Genomic DNA, 13100 nt, shown 5'->3' with positions numbered 1-13100 from the left:
TGTTATTAGCTGAATCACATGGTGTTACTATCAGCAAACGTACTCGCGAAAGCGCCAATTTGTTGGGATCCATTTTTGAGTGCGCGTTCCTCTGCGCCATATGCTTCCGGGTAACAAGAAAGCGACCTCATTCACGCATATTTTTGATTGGCAGAGCTAACTTGAAATTTTTCAGAAAAGTAACTCGAAATTTTGAGTTATGGATTCTAGCTGTTTTGTCTTTATTTAGTGACGGAAACGGGCTTCCATACACTTGACCTGTAGCTGTGTAGTTAGTTTAGTCTGTTTTAAATAAATCAAATTTAACTCTAATTTCTAATTAAGTTAAATGTATCCAACAGTGTTTACAGTGTGAAAATATTTCTATATTTATTTATTTTTTTGCAAGGTAATTGAAATATTAGAAAAGGATAAGATCAGCTGTGCGGTTCCTCGGTCGTTGATCCAGTGTTTAGTTTATTTTCCTCTGTTCTCAGTTTAAAGTTTCTTATTGATTTCCAGTGTTCTTGTAATTATGTTGTGAATTACATGCTGGAGTTCAATGTTCGTAGTTGTGATCTAGTCCCAGAGTTTGACTTCATGTTTATTTTTCTTATAGCAGTCTGTTGAATACCGGCTGTTTAGTCTTCCCTACGTATCCCATGCCCGGTGTACGTGTCTTACTTTCCAATCCATCAGTCATGTGCCAGTTTTACTTCCCCCTTTGTGTTTCGTTAGATTCTGTTCACCTGTTCATTGTCCTCATGTGTGTATTTAAGCCTTCTGTTTTCTTCAGTTCCTTGTTGCATTCTACCAACAGGTGTGTTCCAGTATTGTTTTTTACTTTTGCAAGTTCCAATAAAAAAAGCTGTCTTTTATGAGTTCACCATTTTGAATAAAAATGTCAGATTAAAGACAGGCTTTGGTATCCGTTCCCACCAGAACATTGCTGACTAAATAGTACTTTAACTGTGAGAAACATGGCACCAGGTAGTGACGGTGTGATGAAATCCCTTGAATGTGTCGACTTTTTCCAGCCAATTGCTTTGCCAAAAGGCAGATCACACGAAGCTCCGTCCAACAGCTCATTTGGGAGTACTGCTGCGATGATGCATGTGGGCTACATACCAAACGTAATGATTAGGGATGTTACTGGCCATTAATTTCTTAGTTGACTAACTGGAAAAAATTCCACTAACAACTAGTCTAAAATTAAGAAAAACTCAGATCCATCCATCCATTCCTTATCCTTTTCAGGGTCGCAGCTGGAGCCTATCCCAGCTGTCATAGGGCGAGAGGCGGGGTACACCCTGGACAGGTCGCCAGTCTGTCGCAGGGCCAACACACAAAGACAAACAACCATTCACACCTAGTGACAATTTGGATTAATCAATTAACCTATCCCCACAAGCTGCATGTCTTTGGACGGTGGGAGGAAGCCGGAGTACCCGGAGGGAACCCACGCAAACACGGGGAGAACATGCAAACTCCACACAGAAAGACCCCGGCCTGATGGAGGAATTGAACTCAGGACCTTCTTGCTGTGCGGCAACAGTGCTAACCACCGTGCTGCCCAAAAAAACCCCTCAGATATTAAGTTAAATTTAAGAACCATCCATTTAATGGAAAACGTCAAAACTAATCTCAGAGGTGTTTTGGAGAAAGCTAATTTCCGCCACGTGTAGAAGCTTCGTCAGTTCTAATGTCGAGTGGTGGAGAGTCCCAGATTTAAGTCCTGGGGGAGTGTCCCCAAGAGGGGATCCTTTAATCACACGAGTCAGCAGTGTTGGGCAAGTTACTTTGAAAAAGTAATTAATTATAGTTACTAGTTACTTCTTCAAAAAAAGTAACTGAGTTAGTAACCGAGTTACAAGATTCTAAAAGTAATTAATTACTTGAAAAGTAACTATTTCGTTACTTAAAAAAAATAAATAAAACGTTTAACCCTTTTGATGTTTCCTCCACATTTCACCTTTAAAAACTGTTTATTTGCCTTGTTTGGTATCATCCTTTTCAGCACAACCTCACGTGTCTGAATTTACAGTTATGTTTTCATTTTGACATATTGTATTAACACAATTGATCTAAAATCAGACAAAACACATAAAATCCGAGTAGAAAAAGTTATATTTTTTACTGTAACAACCACAAACATGTTTAATGAATCATGTTTCGTAACTTTAAATGCAAAAATAAATTGACAATTTTAAAATTATATGTACAACATCACAGCCTGATACCTGCAGGTCTGACAGCAGCAGGTACATCACTCCTGTTTCTACCTGGAGACAGCAGTCACCTCATTGTTCTGATACACAACACAAAACTATCCACAACACTACACACTAACTACACAAGACAACACGTCACTCCTAAATCTTCCCCCTCTTCCTAAACAACCAAATGTCATGTTGCCATGTCATTTTTTGATTTGTGATTATATATCGTTGTTGGGATGATAAGTGTCTTATATTGGGATATGAGATCATACCAAAATCTCAGACTTTAACCAGCCTGATGAACGCACTGACCTTGCTCTTTATCCACTTCAGTTGTCGAAGATATAACAAAGCGGCGTGAACCTCTGCCCAGCATGGAGGCCATCTACCTGATCACACCCTCAGACGAGGTAAATAAAGTAGTTCCTCTACAGCAGGGCCGTCCAGCTGCAGTCCTTTGTCAAACTTGATAACCATTGATTCAGCTGGTTGGAGCAGCGATGCATCTAAAAGCTGCAGGACGGCAGCTCTCGAGGACTGGAGCTGGACACCTCTGCTCTACAGCCTCATTATGTGATTTTCTTCATTGCAAATGTTTGTCCATCAAATTAGAAACGACACTTTCCTTTGATTTGAATCCTTTACTACAATACATTTAGTTTGATGTTTGCAGTGATATGTAACTCACTCAACAATGTAGCAATGAACTATTATTCTGTTCATCTTTGCTCTTTCAGTCTGTCGAGGGTGTGATTGAGGACTTCAGAGACCCTCGGACTCCGAGGTACAAAGCCGCCCACGTCTTCTTCACTGACAGTGAGTAGACCAAAATCACACCCACAACATACACGATTTAGTTTTATTTATATAATTCCAAGTCATAACACATGTGGTCTCAGGACACTTTATATAATGAGGTTAAGACCATATCAGGATCACTACTCTCTTTAACTCGAAGCACATTTACTGTATTTAAAATCTTCACAGGTGTCTTTGGTTTCTGTATTTTTTCATCTGTCAGTATAGTTTCACAGCTGTTGCTGGCTGGATGATGCTGTTTTGTCTTTCTTTTTTCCATTGGGAGATAAATACAACTGAATAAATGTAACTGAAAGTAAAATATCCTAAAATTTTAAGTTTTACAAAATGTAAAATAATTAGCAGCTTTTAATAGTGCAAAATAGGCTCTTTGAGGAGTCACTATGACTAATAAACACCACTGCTAGTCCAAAATAGTAGATCATACAATACTGAAAACACATTTTAATAAAGTCCAACACGCCACACTGCAGCGGTGCTTTGTAGACAAGTGGGCAAAGTCACAGTCATTTAACTCGTGCAAATCCACGCGAATTTAGTACGCCTACATTTGCTTTTCAAAAAAGGAATTTAATTTGAAAAAAACAGGAAAAGAGTCTTTATCCAAACTTGGTGAGAGGGGTTACAGTCAGAGTGAGACGACAACAACAGGGGCCCTGAACACATCCTGGTCCCCAAACAGCTACAGATGCTCCACATATTTCCAATCATGCATGTCTCTATCACAGTATTTCACTGTGTTAAATGACTTTGGTTGTGCTTTTGGCTTTTTTCCCATTCCTTTGGAGTGTTTTGTGCATGTGTCTTGTCTGCCCAGCTTCCACACAGCATGTTGTTTTTTCTTGCCTGTGAAAGCTGAATGAATAAAACACCTCCACAGCAGTGCAGGCTTTTCTTCCCTTTATCTGCTTCAGTGCTATGTTACAAAGTGAGTTATGTTTTTAAAGGCAGACACATTCTGCAAATTTCATGACAGTTTGCACACACAGACACAGGTCTGGTGGAAATGTTTTATTAAACTCAGACATGGTCATTGCAACATGGCTCCATAGCAACACCTAATTAATGAAGTAGGTCTTTAGCATCGTTTATGGTGAATGACACAAACTTAAATTGACAACTTTATGGGGTGATTTGACCATTTCCAGGCATTAGACCGTTCCAAACTCCTCCTCTGGATTTTATTGGAATCATTGTTTGGAACTTAAGAGCTGGTCAGTCTGAACTACTGACCATTTCCATTAAATCTGTCTGTGGTGTCAAGCAAATTTTAATAATTTGCCATGGACCAAACGTGGCTGTTATAAGTCTTTGAGACTCAACACATCCACTGGTAATGTTTCATATTAGTCATAGCACCAGTTAGTGAGAACGGGGAGCAGGCGGGTCCCAGTTCTGACTGAACAGAGCCATCTACAATGTGGTCATGAAAGCCTTAAAAGGTTAAGTGTTTCTTTTTATTGCCACTTTATTAAGGACGTGACCCTGACAGCAGGGTGAACTTTGTTTACTGTAACTCAAAGACACGCGAGCTCCAAATGTCACATGTTTGACAGAAGTCAAAGTATTCAGTCGTCTGAACGTGAGAGACATCTCTTTCCTAATCCATATTAATATGACGTGTTTTATCTTTGGCTGTATTTTGTTTTAATAATCTCTATATTTGTATTCCTCTGTTTGACTTTGATAAGCTGCCCATTACTACTGTAAATATGGACAGAAAAACTACACGTGCTTAATTAGACTTTTATCTAAGACTGATTTAATGCGGCTGAAGTTATTTACAATTTTCACTCAAAAAACCCCCAAAATCACTCCTTTGTTCAAATGTGTATTTTGGACAGAAAGGAAACAGAATCCAGAACCATAAACACCATGTTGAGCCAAGCAGATAAAATAAATGAAACATTTAATTCTTACTCTGTAAAACCTACAGTTTCTCTAAGTAAGCCAATATGTTTGTCTTTGCTTGCAGCAATCCCAGACTCTTTGTTTGGACTCTTGACCAAATCCCGCGCTTCTAAAGCGATGAAGGCCTTGACTGAGATCCACATAGCCTTCCTGCCCTATGAGTCTCAGGTAAGATCCTGGCCACCATCAGTCATGACTGATGGGTAACAATATTCTTATTGAGTGTTTTGAGATCTTTGTGTTTGTATAATTTGAATACAGATGAATGAATAGTCAGTAAAATCTCAGCTGTCTTTCCACGATTTATTGAACTGAGCTACAAGTTGACTTTTCATGTTGCAAGAAAGTGAGGAGAAAACTGATTGTGCTGAAACCATGTAACACATTTATGACCAGATTTAAGAACGTTGCATTATTAATGAGTAGAAGGAGACGAATCAGCTTTGCACAAGGTTCACAAGGTACCAGTTTGATTTCAGGATTATATAAGACCACCAGTAGCCACCCAGACTCAGGCCTGCATTAAACTGGGAACTGCTGTAACACTGAAACACTGTGCACATGGGAGGTGTTGAGGATGTATCCTGTAGTGTTGCCTCTGTATACCACTATACAATATTAAATCAAACAGTCAGCCCAGTTATTGTCCAGTTATTTCTGAGCCTGTGAAAACTGAGCACTATGTAAAGAAATGGCTTTAATTACTTAATGCTGAAATTCAGTTCGATTAAAGCTGAACCCCTGCACTTCAATCGAGTATTGCTGCGTCTAAAATCCAGTGTTGTGGTGCAGATGGGAAACTATACAACTGTGTGTCGTCTTTGTACTGTTTTCTGTCGTCAGGTCTTCTCCCTGGATAAAGTGGATGCTTTCCAGGACTTCTACAGCCCCTTCAAGGCTGACGTGAAGAATAACATGTTGGAGCGTTGTGCTGAACAGATCGCCACCCTCTGTGCCACGCTGAAAGAGTATCCAGGAGTTCGATACAGAGGGTGAGCTCCTTTTGATTTTTTTAAAGACTGAATTGGCTTTCTATTTAAAAAGTGGTGATCTCTGATCCTGTGGGTCTGCCCCAGTAGGTCTGCAGGGTTTGGATGGAGCCAACGGGGATTCGCCCAGTACTAACTGCCTCTCTCCTCTGGGTGTCTACCCTGTCTCCTCTGATTAAAAATCAGGAGCCCTGAGCAGGCTCAGTGCTGGTGGAATACAACTGGAGAATGTCAACAGTGCAGACTTTGAATGTAGCAGACTGTAGCTTTAGCAGCAGCAAAGCACTTATACTTATCAGCCTGCTACAAGCTGATGCTGACTTTGTTCTGATCTTTGTGAGGAAAATGCTTGGAGAGGACGAGCACAACCAGATCTAAAGATTCACTTATCTAGCAGCATTCCTTGGAAATTCAATCCCCCAGGAATACAGTGGAAATCCAACACGGCACAAATGAGCAGAGAAAAATAGAGTAAAACCATCAAAACCAATTTGCAGCGTCACAGTTTGTGGTTGATCCCTCTGCTTCACATTCCAGCTTCTTATTTCCAATCTCCTGACCTGACTTATATTGTAGAAAAGAATGGGAAGAACGACTTATCTCCTCTGCACAGCACTTTTGACCTTCTGAACATTACATTATTCGAGATGGCCTTAGTCCCTCTGTGACACCCGTTCACCGTTGTTGACACATAATGACCTGATGACCTGATATCCAGCAGCTCCTCAGCATCCTCTCTCTGACTTTTCAACAAACATGATTTGAAACAAAGTTTAAAATCGAAACTTTAATATCACTTCATTTCATTTTCTGTCTTTGTATGATGCACTTTACAAGATTTTTCTGTGTGTGTGTGTGTGTGTGTGTGTGTGTCATAATATGCTCCATACTGCTCCCATCCCACACACACACACACACACACACACACACACACACACACACACACACACACATGTTTAAGTCTAGATCATGTGTACGCACACACTCATTTCTACACACATTAATCACACTTGTACTTTGATTGCATCTCTGATCGAGAATGAAGATGTTTCATTATTAGCAAAAGCACATTTAGACTTTTAACATAACAGGCTGGATGTGAAGGCCTTTTCCCCTCAGACATGATCGGAGGTGAACCATCGGACTTCAGTCTCTGCTTCCTGGACAGGGTGGTGTGCACATCTTTCTCAAAGCAAACTCTACCAGAAGACAAAGAGGCCTGAGGGCTTTGTGTTGTTCTGAGCTTTAGCAGTTTAGCAGAAGACACTGTTCTCTTCTGGACATAGGTCTAATTTTGTTCCTGGAAAATGCTGGAGCTACTCTTGCAGTTTGGATGTATGCGGCACAAATGTTCTCGTAGTCCACTTGCTTGATCCAAGTGCTGACTCAGCTTGCATCGTCCCGTCCTGCTATCATGTACCAGGCTGTCTGCAGGCCGCCTGTGATAGACTCCTGTCTCTATCTGGATCTGTTCTTGTGCTGCCTTGATCAGAGCTTCTGTGTTGTCCTTTAGGCTGGCGTCTTTCCGTTGCTTGTAAAGCCACGCGATGCTGTAATTTTGGGTGGAACCCTCCATGCGTTGTGGAGAAAGTGACATCAATATCCTCCTGTTGTCAGCCTATTATTTCAGTTGAGTATCTGCTGACTGGGATATGTGTTGATATTCCTGTCAAGGATATCCTTATTCCATCCCACTGAGCTGTCCTACCTCCTGGAGGAATCACACTGTGGGTTTTTGTGTATTTCTTGTGGTTCCTGTCCGAGATGCCCGGCCCCCTCCTCTATCTTGCTTTTAACAGCTTGAATTTGGATGACCGTCTTCTTCTTGCCAACAGTGTTTTATTAGAATCTGATTTCTGGATGATTTCTCTTATTTCTAAATAAGCCAAATGTTTTCTTCCTGGCTGTCGCTTCCATGCTGTTTGATTTTTAAAATGTGCATGAACTAACACCTGGATAAATGAATACCTGTGTGTGTTTGGATTAGGGACTACAAAGACTGTGCAGTTCTGGCTCAGATGCTTCAGGAGAAGTTGGATGGCTACAAAGCTGATGACCCCACCTTGGGAGAGGTAATGAAGTGAAATGACTAGATAATGAATGGAAGAACCAGATTATGGTAAATATGTGGATATTTCTGAAACAAGAGAAAAACAGAGGAAATTACACACAATGTAATAAATCGTACCCAGCTCTAATCTGCCATAACATCCAGGTTGCTTTTATCGATCATTAGTTCTTTTACAAGCTGCATTAAAAACTGTACAGCTGTTAATTAGAGTTAAGTAAGAAAAGAATAAACTCACATAGTAAATAGATTTTCACTCAGCTGTAGTTTTAGTTTTCAGTGTTGGGGGAGATCAGCTGGACTGCTCCCATGACTCAAGCATCGACTGCGTCGCTGTTGAGTGGGTAACCATCCACAGAGGATGAAACAGACGTTATGGTCTGTCTGTGGGCTCCATTGTTCTTGGGGCGATAACTAAGCTGCTTCAGTTCTTCCAAAGGTTAAACTGATTGCTGTTGGAAGAAAGACGTGTGTTACATGTTAAAGCAGCGTTTTCTATATGCTCTGGTGCCTCCAGGGTCCCGATAAGTCTCGCACTCAGCTGCTCATTCTGGACCGAGGCTTTGACCCCGTGTCACCTCTCCTGCATGAGCTCACACTGCAAGCCATGGCCTACGACTTACTGGGAGTCGAGGATGATGTTTACAGGTAGAGATGCTACTAAAGGAGGTCTGACACCTGCCACATGTGTTTTTTAATGTTATGACTGAAGGTTTGGGTCACACAAATAGAAATAATAGCGACAATGTGAAAATCAAGCAGTCTGTTAACACGTGTCTGTGAGGTTTGAGACCAGCGGGATGGGAGAAACCAGGATGAAGGAGGTAGTGCTGGACGAGGATGACGATCTGTGGCTGAGTCTGAGACATAAGCACATCGCTGAGGTGTCGACGTAAGTGGCTTTCACCTCCTGCTCACAAATGCAGTCAAACAAAGGACCGGTCCCTGCTGTCACTAACGTGCTTCTCAGGATACTGAGAACTTTTTCTTTTACGTGTCCTCTTTGTGTCTCACTACGCACAGAGCTGTGACTCGCTCACTCAAGGAATTCTCTGCCAGCAAAAAGATGAACACTGGAGAAAAGGTAAAGGCCACGGCGTGTCTCTGTGTTCGGCTTTCTGGATCCTCTGTTCGTCCTTACATAGTTACAGTGAAAACAACATGACCATACATTTGTTCACTCATCTCAGTCACTTCCTACCACCAATCACTAAATTCTCAAAGATTCTCAGACAGTTCATATGTCGAGTTATCGAGCTAGTCATCAAAAGTCAGCATTATTAATGACTAATAACCTTTCATTCACACTAGTGAGTCTGTTGTCTTTGTAGATGAAAGGTATTTGTTCTGTGTGTCTCTGTAAGAAGCACAGCACACTAAGAAGCCTCTGTTAATGTGCACAAAATCTTCATTTTTTATCCATAATTGGAAACTTTTGTTCTTTGAAATCAGCATTAAAGCCACTTTTGGTTTACTCTGCCTCCTCTCAGTCCTGCAGCTCCTGCCTGCCGCTTCAAATAGGATTTTCAGTTACTGGAAAAATATTCACAAACATATATCGATGTGTACGCAATAAACTGAGTATTAGTATTAGTATTAGACACATTCAGAAAAAAAAGTTATGGTTTATTTTGCAAATAAACTCAAAGTTTTGTAGATCAAACTTGAAATAATATTTATATTAAGTCAATGTGGAGATAAAAGGAGTTGTTATTGCAATTCAGCTCCAATGGCTGCCTTGTGTAAGTTAGTTGGTGAAATTGTACTTCTACTACTACTAAACACGAGTGTGGTGTAAAGTAGGGTTGTGTGGTATAAGGATGTTGCAGAAACATGCATTCAATCAGAAGGCAGTGGGTGTAGTCATGGCGATGGCTAAGATGCATGTTACATCAAAAGACACAATGAGACAGGTGATCGAGCTGTCTCACTGACCCAACAACACGAGGCATGTGCAGAGTGTGTAGCTGCACTGGGAGTTGACTTAAAATGACAAGTTCAACATTACTGTCAAAATGAACAATGTTTCCTGATCCATTGTGGATTTACACCTGCTTGATTGCAACCTCTCTACTGACAAATTCATGAATTTGCGTGCTTTGGCTTTTGCAACACTTCTTGCGCAGATACCTGAAACCCGTCATTCCTCATTAGGTCCAGCAGCAAAAATGAGGGTGAACAAGCATTTTGGCTGTCAGTAATAATGTTAGCTAACTAGCTCTCCAGCATAAATAACACTGATCAGTATGGTGCTGTGACATTAGTGTCACATCAGTGTGTTCTCGTGCAGTTTGGCTCGTTGTTAGCAGCAAAAGAGGACAGTCAGCTGAGCCCTCGCTCTCAACCACAGGACATCAGGACATTCCACTTTAAATGACGCAAAACTAGTCTTCCTCAGTACGTTCTTGCTTCATGCACCCATGGTGCCAGTGCGCTCTTCCAGCCGGCATGTAGGCTTTATCAAAAAAGAAAACAAAAATGATATTGACCCACAAGCTCCAGATTACCAGTCCAGCCCTGTTGTTACCAACAGCCAAGATGATCGTTCACGCTCAGTTGTGCTTATGTAGCAAGGACTGAGCGATTTCCAGTGTCTGCATTGATTCCAGTAAGAATAATGGCAGGGACTAGAAAGAGACTGTATGTTTCTCCCATATTAGCTCCTCTTCATCGACTCCCTGTCAAATCCAGAATCAAACTTCAGATCCTTCTCATCACATGAAAGCTGCCACGCCCCACCTTATCTTGGTGACCTTATAGCACTGCGTCACCTGCACGTGATGCACTGGTGGCCTCCCCTCCCGTGGCCTGGTTCTGGTGGAGGTTTTTCCTCACTGTTGCCCAAATGCTTGCTCAGAGGGGGTCATGTGATTGTTGCGGTTTTCTCTGTTTGCTTTGCATTGTTGTGGGCTCTTTATCTTACAGTGTAAATCACCTTGAGGTGCTTGATTTGGTCCTATAAAAATACAATTGAATAGCCTGTCTTGCCTGTAGTGGGATATTGCCTGTTTTGGCTGATACTACTGTACAAATCTTTGGTGTTTCAATCACTGGCTGCCTTAAAAAATGTTTTTTCTCTTTTTAAATATACAGAATTCTACAGACGACTCCTTTAAACATCTGCTCAGCCTACAGGACAAACAAAACCTCAAAAACTCATCAAACTGAAGTTCTTCAAAATTATTCTATTAATATAACATTACAGTAAATACCGGTATGATAAAATTATATATTAATATTACAATCAGTTAAATATTGATATTTGGGATATGAAAGGCTTTGTATTCCTTTATGGAAGACATTTAAATGAAGGTGCAGATAATAAGTCATATAAGTGAATAAAAACATGATCCTGGTCCTTATGAGGGTAAAAAGCAGATAAATGTATTCAAAACATTGTTCAGTCAGTGGAGAATAAAACAGTAAAAGCATTTGGTTTATTGTTTTAGTTGTGTAGCATCATTTGTAGCTGATGTTGTTGTTGAAAGAATCTTTCATACCCAATGAGCCAATGAATGAAGACATTTTGTTCACTGCAGGTGTCTCATTGTCTTTCAGACCACCATGAAGGAACTCTCGCAGATGCTGAAGAAGATGCCTCAGTATCAGAAAGAGCTCAGCAAGGTAGGAGCTAAAGTCACAACAGACAACAGCGTTCATGGAATACTGAATCTGTTGGAATACTGAATATGTTTACCTCATTATTCAAAATTGTGGTCACATTTAATGTGAAATCATGATGTTGTAGAATTATACTGCAGACATGACAGAAACCAAAAGAAAACATAGCAGCAGCTTCTTCTGCTATGAAGTACATACATACATACAAAGTGCTGCTTTCCCCTCAGCATAAGCATAAATTATTATAAAGTTTTTGTCTTTTTATTCTCAGTCCATATGAGAATATTTTGTTTAATGTGTTGAATTTGTTTATAGCTGTGAACTATATTGATGTAGAGATGTGTGGATAATCCACAACACATTTGGTTCTGACACTTCATGAAACAGCACAAGGAAACAAGCTCATTTAGAAGCGTTATGTAGAAAATATTAAGATTATTATTAAAATTTAATAAAGTTTAGATCTGATGGAGGTCACTTTGTCAGCCTGACTGGCAGCGTCTCTCTCTCTCTCCCTGCTCAGTATTCAACCCACCTCCACCTGGCTGAGGACTGTATGAACCGCTACCAGGGCACCGTGGACAAACTTTGCCGTGTGGAACAGGTAAATCATCAAAACTCTGTTGGATCTGTCAACACTGAGGGAACAGGCCTCAGGGTCTTGTTTCAGTGTGACCGCTGGGAGCATTTAGAGTGCCATGACAAAATATTTGTCCCCTTCCTCATTTCTTTGCATATTTCTCACACTTAAATGTATGACATCATCAAACAAATTCTAATGTTAGCCAAAATGTTAGCTAAAAAGAAAGTGTGGTTTGTCGCTATTATTGGACATGAGGGTTGAAAAAAAAGGGTTTTCAGCTTTAACAGCTCTGTGACACTCGAGTATTCTTTCTTCTGAAACTTTGAGGCGATCTTTCACCCATCGTCTCTCTGGGCATTGCCAAGTAAGCCAGGAGTTTAAACCAGATATTCTCCACTTAACCATCCAAGGTGGCAGGGGAACAACATGAGAACAGAACAGCAAGGCTGGAGTAATATGGGAGAAGTATGCAACGCATCTTTATTTATCCTGGGAAATCAGTATCAGTTGAATGATTGAGGTAAAAACATTATGACAAGATCAGAACTAATAAATAGGCTGATATTTAACACAAATGACTCTCGTTCATTTATTCTCCACGAATTGAAATCCACTTCTTTTTACACAAAATCACAATCACTTAGTTTAAAAGAGGAAAAGAGAAAAACAAATGAAATGGAACAAATTAAAAAAGAGGATTTCTGCATTTCCTAAAGCTGCACAATGTTAAGCAGAATTAATGTTCAGTGTGAAGGTCATCACTGTCACTCTCCAACATTTGCATGCTGTTCAATGCAAATACAACAAAACAGCACAAACATGTTCTCTGAAGGTTGTTCCAGCTGCCATGTTGTACGTTGTCCCATCCAGCACTGGGTAGTGATGTGCGAATCATGAACGAATCGTTCAAT

The 13100-nt window shown here is 40.5% G+C and overlaps 1 protein-coding gene across 1 annotated transcript in view; it reads left to right on the top strand.

The window, feature by feature from the left end:
* The window catches only part of stxbp1b (syntaxin binding protein 1b), a 25795-nt gene that overhangs the window by 6042 nt on the left and 6653 nt on the right, over positions 1-13100 (top strand). Inside the window, exons 4-13 of the mRNA XM_005733663.1 lie at positions 2532-2608; positions 2936-3014; positions 4993-5096; positions 5772-5920; positions 7905-7989; positions 8503-8633; positions 8770-8877; positions 9009-9069; positions 11544-11609; positions 12130-12210. Coding sequence (XP_005733720.1) covers positions 2532-2608; positions 2936-3014; positions 4993-5096; positions 5772-5920; positions 7905-7989; positions 8503-8633; positions 8770-8877; positions 9009-9069; positions 11544-11609; positions 12130-12210 — 941 coding nt within the window. The remainder of the gene's footprint in view (positions 1-2531; positions 2609-2935; positions 3015-4992; positions 5097-5771; positions 5921-7904; positions 7990-8502; positions 8634-8769; positions 8878-9008; positions 9070-11543; positions 11610-12129; positions 12211-13100) is intronic.

This window comes from Pundamilia nyererei, unplaced genomic scaffold (assembly GCF_000239375.1).
Source record: "Pundamilia nyererei isolate P.nyererei 1_Seehausen unplaced genomic scaffold, PunNye1.0 scaffold00053, whole genome shotgun sequence".
Taxonomy (NCBI): domain Eukaryota; kingdom Metazoa; phylum Chordata; class Actinopteri; order Cichliformes; family Cichlidae; genus Pundamilia; species Pundamilia nyererei.
This window is presented reverse-complemented; position numbering and strand designations above follow the sequence as displayed.